This window comes from Schistocerca piceifrons, chromosome 6, assembly GCF_021461385.2.
Source record: "Schistocerca piceifrons isolate TAMUIC-IGC-003096 chromosome 6, iqSchPice1.1, whole genome shotgun sequence".
Taxonomy (NCBI): Eukaryota; Metazoa; Arthropoda; class Insecta; order Orthoptera; family Acrididae; genus Schistocerca; species Schistocerca piceifrons.
The window spans coordinates 489408887-489414886 of NC_060143.1; the positions used below are offsets into that span (position 1 = coordinate 489408887).

A 6000-nucleotide genomic window follows, 5' to 3' on the forward strand; every position below is an offset into this window, starting at 1 on the left:
AAGTGGGGAGGATGTCAAATGTAGACTGGCAACAGCAAGAAAAGCTTATTTTAATTAAATTTTCGCCATTTGAGTATACAACTTCCTTATTTCATATTACTATCAAGATTTAGGCTTAACTCATTCTTAAGTACAACGCTGAATAAGTTTGTACAAATGCACCGAATTGGGAAGGGCCAAAATTTAGCATCAGTCCGCCCTCTCAACATCAGAATAAAAATTATCGAAATAATACTACTTACATATTGGCTATAATTAGACTTTGTTAAGCGAAGTCATTGTCAAGATCCTATTGAACTTGATATTCTAGTTCAAAACCACAGGAATGTATGTTTCCAGACATAAAACAATCGAGCCACAGAATGAACATCAGTACATTAGTTACATGTGAGGTGAACATAATTTGAAACACGAACATTGTAGGTTGTAAGTCTATGTTCTATAATCCATACATCTTCGGAAGAACTGTATTATCTGTGAGTACATCTGTAAGAACATGTTTGGAAGAATGTGTTATCTGTGAATACAAGGTGTAAACAATATGCTTACAGCACGAAAGTATGACATCGTGCCGAAATGACTACCCTACATCATATACTGGTTTAAATGAGAAACATCCATACACCAGTGCAATGCAGAACAATTATAACGGTGACAGAGAACAACCATCTGTCGAATCTTAATATAAACTGCGTCTGTGTGTTATACATGAATATGGTACAGAAAATTACTAAAGCCTGTCATTAAAATACCATGTGTTGTAACCAATATGTTATGGAAGAGATATAATGCATGAAATATGAAGTACGAAATGCACAATTAATATAATGATTGGATATTTATAAAAATAGAGTCCTTCTCATTTTATATGCACTTGCACAAAACCTTTATCGGTGTTGTACTTGACAATGGCTTAAGGTTGAAATCATGATAGTAACATAACACAAAGAAGTTGTACATTCAAACTGCGGAAATTTCATTCAAACATTATTACATGATTGTGGCCCAAAATCAAAAAAGGTAATAAGCAAGCAAAGCGTTTTTGAAAAAGAGGAGTTTGTTTCCTCAACGTGTAACATAAATATAAGTGTTAGGAAACTTTTTGTGGGTATTTGTCTGGAATTAGCCTTGTATGGAAGTGAAACGTAAACGATAAGCAGTTCAGACAAGAAGTCATAGAAAATGGTTCAAATCGCTCTGAGAACTATGGGACTTATCATCTGAGATCATCAGGCCCCTAGAACTAACCGAACTAACCTAAGAACATCACACACATCCATGCCCGAGGCAGGATTCGAACCTGCGACCGTAGAGTCGCGTGGTTCTGGACTGAAGAGCCTAGAACCGCTCGACCACCACGGCCGGCTTAAGTGAATAGAAGCTTTTGAAAAGTGATGATACAGAAAAATACTGAAAAATAGATGTGTAGTTTGAATAACTAACGAGTAGATACGAAATCGAATCTAGGAGAAGTGCAATAAATGGCACAACCTGTCAAGAAAAGTGGATTAGTTGGTGGAATAAATCTTCAGGAATAAAGGAATTTCCAGTCGGGTAATGAAGGGAAGTATGGGGAGTAAAAATTGTAAGGGAGACAGTAAACAGTTCAGATGGATGTACGTTCTGTAGTTATGAAGAGATGAAGATGCTTAAACAGGACTGACTAGCGTGAAGAGCTGCATCAAATCAGTCTTCGGACTGAAGACCATAGTAACAACGGTAGTGGACGAAAGCCTAAAACTGGACGGATCACACAGCTTCAGCGTGTAAGAGGAAGCTACCACCTCTCCAACGTTTCAGAAATATAAAGAAGCTGTTCGGAGAGCAGTTCAAAGAGATGTTCGAACGGTTGTAGAATTACAGACCTCAGCATTTACAAATCTAGATTACTGTGGTGTTGTTATAGTAGAAAATCCTGGCATAGCTGCTGTGTGGAGTGGCTGCGGAATTCACAACTCCATTTAGCTCTTCAGAAGTGTTCATCCAGGATATGTGCAACTTACTTTGTCACACAATGTCAGTCTGAAAAACCAACATGCTATGTTTCTTTACTGTCTACTTAATTTTTAACTACATCCTATTTATCTAAAAAGTTCAGCGCCTCTATCTGAATAGCAAATTTTTCAACAATACCTACACGAAACTTCCTGGCAGATTAAAACTGTGTGCCCGACCGAGACTCGAACAAGGGGCCTTTGCCTTTCGCGGGCAAGTGCTCTACCATCCGAGCTACCGAAGCACGACTCACGGCCGGTACTCACAGCTTTACTTCTGCCAGTATCTCTTCTCCTACCTTCCAAACTTTACAGAAGCTCTCCTGCGAACCTTGCAGAACTAGCACTCCTGAAAGAAAGGATACTGCGGAGACATGGCTTAGCCACAGCCTGAGGGATGTTTCCAGCCTGGAAATGCCTACATGTTTCATATATCACTTACGTTGATGTATTTCTTACTGGATTAAATGTGAGGATATGCGAAAGCTGAAAGGAGTAAACTTCCCTTCTCCAGTTTCCAACAGTCATTTCACCCTTCAATTCCTGATTTAACGATTAAATTCACAGAACTGTGCGTATCACAAGTCAAAAATTTGAAGACGAATTGTGAATCTAAAAACGACACAATTTGCCACCACCCTCCGTCTGCCCCCCCCCCCCCCCCCACCTTCCGCGCCCAACCCACCCTCTTAACCCTCACCCTTCAATTAAATGAAAATGGTCTAGTCATTGTCCTGAAGAGTAATGTTACACTCCACTTTCCTTTTTATGAAAAGTGTTCTCTAGAGGTATTGGACTGTATGCCATTTTGCTTTGATTCTTACCGATAAACATCGAATTTTGTCACTTCTGTTATTTGAGAATGCGATATGTGTGTTCCCGGCAGGTGGCTGGTGGTGTTGCATCTGCGCCGCTCATGGACCGATTGGGACGTCGCGTCATCTTGCTACTTTCCAACGTGTGCGTCGGGGTCTCGGTGACGGTGCTGGGCGTGTACTTCTACCTCAGGACGGAGACCGACGTAGACGTCTCGCTGATAGGCTGGCTGCCCGTCACGTGCCTCTCCGTCTACCTGCTGATGATGGCGTTCGGCCTGGGCCCGATGCCGTACATACTGCTGTCGGAGATCGTCGCTCCTCGCGTCAGAGGTGTGGCGTCCGTCCTGGCTTTCAGCGCCATCTGGGGGTCAGCGGCGCTCATGACCAAGCTCTACCCATTCATGTCGGAGGCCATGGGCGTCCACGGCACCTTCTGGTTCTTCGCGGCTATCTGCCTCGCGTGTTCCATCATCGGGCTTTCAACGCTGCCCGAGACGAAAGGACGACCGCTGGAGGATATTCTGAGGGATCTCAAAGGTGGCAAGGAAACTGTAGACACAGTCTCGTAGTTATGATTATGTTCGGTACAGAACCTTCATACGCGTAAAAAAAAAAAAAAAAAAAAAATGTACTGCACCACTCGCAGATGATTTCCGGGACGGTACGCTCTACATACGTCAACTGGACAGCTTCGTCGTACCCCAGATGCGTGTGTCGATCTCTGTCCAGAACAAGCTTTGATGATTGTCAGTCACGTTCAACGAATGACAATGAACTCGTTGACAGAGATTACAAGTCTTTGTCCAGGAACTTCAGCCTGTTTTTGGGCTATATTTATATAATTTCCTTATAGCTTTTGAAACAATAGTCACTGGGTATAAACGAACGTTTCATTTCTCCACACATCTGTTGCATCCTATGTCCCTGCTGGAAATGATGTTCTGCGTTGCCCCTGATGCCAGATCTATAACGTTGTGGTGAATTTGGGGCCGTGAAGCGTGTCATCGACAGACAAAAAATGTGACAGTCTCTCTGCACTAAGCGTGGGTTATATGATGAATATGAAACAATCCACTGCGTAGTATTGCTCCTGCTGTGTGGAGAAATGTGCTGTCTTGATGCAACGAGACTTCTTCGGACGACATTGACCTTCGTTTGTTGCGAATCTGAGAAGTACAGAGTATCCAGAACGTATTTTTACTCTGCGGGGCAGTACGCGCTGATTTGAAACTTCCTGGAAAATCAAATCTGTGAGCCATCTGGACTCAAACCCGGCACCTTCGCCTTTCACGATCAAGTGCTCTACTGACTGAGCTTTCCATGCACGATACACAACCAGCTCTCACTGCCGCCGCAGAAGAACATCTGTGACGTTCGGAAGGTTCTAGATCAGGTGCTGGCGGAAGTAAAGCTGCGAGATAGGGTTGTGATTCGTCGTGGGATATCTCAGTAGCTCCATGACTTGCCTGTGAAAGGTAAAGGTCCCAAGATCGAGTACATGTCCGGCACTCAGTTTTAGTTGATAAAAGATGTTGTGTGGTCTGAAATATTTTAGCGACGGCAAACGTTTATAATGTGGTGGATTTTGTCCACTTGACATCTAGTACATGAGGTCAGCGTAAAATGAACATGGTTTACTACCAAAAAATGTGTAAGATCTAAAGATGACAGCTAAGACTGTTGAAAGCGGTTGTCTTCAATAAAAAAAAATTTGTGTGATCTTGGCCTTTGAATGGTTTTTAGCAAATAAAATAGACTGCCCTTCAGTATTCCCATAATGAGAAAAATCAATCACACAGTTTTAATCTGGCAGGAAGTTTCAAGCGTAGAGTATCTCCACTATATCTATCCATCGATATAGTATTTATAGCACGTTGTTTCCGGATGGTGCAGCCTCGGAATGGAGAACCCATATGTGCGCCATTGTATCGGAAGGAAGATTCAGATTTAGAGCCACGTGCACAACGAGGTCATTGCAGACTGAGAACAAGGTCTGTGGTCGATGTGAGAAAAGAGATCAGCCATCCTTTCTTCAGAGAAATCATCCCAGCATTTACCTGACATGAGTTGCGGAAACCACGAATAAATCAAATCTGGATGGCCGGACAGAGATTTGAACAGTCATCCTACAGAAGTCGAGCATTTTAGTTCCAGTGACTAGTCATATATGGGGGTACCCCCTAGTGACATACAAGTTAATGTGTTAATCACTCAGAGGAAACCGCATTTCCTACTTGACTTCTTGCTGTATATCGTAGAATTATAATTGATATCATTATCTTCTTGTGAAAATTTGTTCCTGTGTTATATTATGTGCAAATCTGAATAAAATTCTTTGTTACTTTCGTAAACCTTTTCAGCTCCGATGAACACTTTCAGATTACACAGTAGCTGTCACATGGTGCTGAGTGTTCCTTTTCTGGAGTTTTACAAGTCACTGCAATACACTGCTACTCATTACTGAAAGCTAAGAAACAAAAGATGCGAGCTACTCATGAATTTTCAGCTAAGGTGTACAGCAGTTACTAACTAAGCACGTCCGCGGTTTTTTTAGTGGGGAAAAACATCGTTTTATTTTCTTGTAGTAAGCTAGAGGGAAGAATGTTATGTAAAACTGTTCCACAGCATTACACAATCCCACACAGCGTTCAAACATTTAAAACGTGTTGTTTGCGTTGACACGACTGCATCGGTTACCGCTGGTGTTATACGTCCGCCATTAAAGTAGAAACATCAGTTCACTCTCAGAAACAACGCCATCGTCATTTACATGAAATATCTCCACGTTAGCGGATCACATTTGCATTTTTCATCTTCGGCTGGCGTTCTAACGGCTCTGACACCGCCTGCCGAGTGAAAAACGCGATATCGCTTTGCGGTTCATATACAACGCTAAACTGCACGTCGCTGGAATGTTTCACTAGATTCACGTACTCTACTAACCGACAAGCTCCTGATGCATGTCATTTTGAAATTACAATCAAGATGTTTCACAGAAAAGAATTATCCGCCGGTAGGGCACTACACGAGGGAATCAGGCATTCAGATTAGAATTTCAGAATAATACAAGTAGATTGCCTGTAAATTCTATTTCAAAGAGACATTATCATCATCAGTCGGTTACTCGCTGTTGAACTGTACTCCATCCACAGCGATTTTCACGTCTTCTTAATATAATCTGAAGAGGT

General features: G+C 42.1%; 1 protein-coding gene across 1 annotated transcript in view; it reads left to right on the top strand.

Moving 5' to 3' along the window:
• Nucleotides 1-3425, top strand: part of LOC124803413 (facilitated trehalose transporter Tret1-like) — a 47803-nt gene extending 44378 nt beyond the window's left edge. The window contains exon 5 of the mRNA XM_047264598.1: nt 2881-3425. Within this exon, the coding sequence (XP_047120554.1) occupies nt 2881-3381 (501 nt within the window). The 3' untranslated portion in view covers nt 3382-3425. The remainder of the gene's footprint in view (nt 1-2880) is intronic.
• The last annotated feature ends 2575 nt before the right edge of the window (nt 3426-6000 follow it).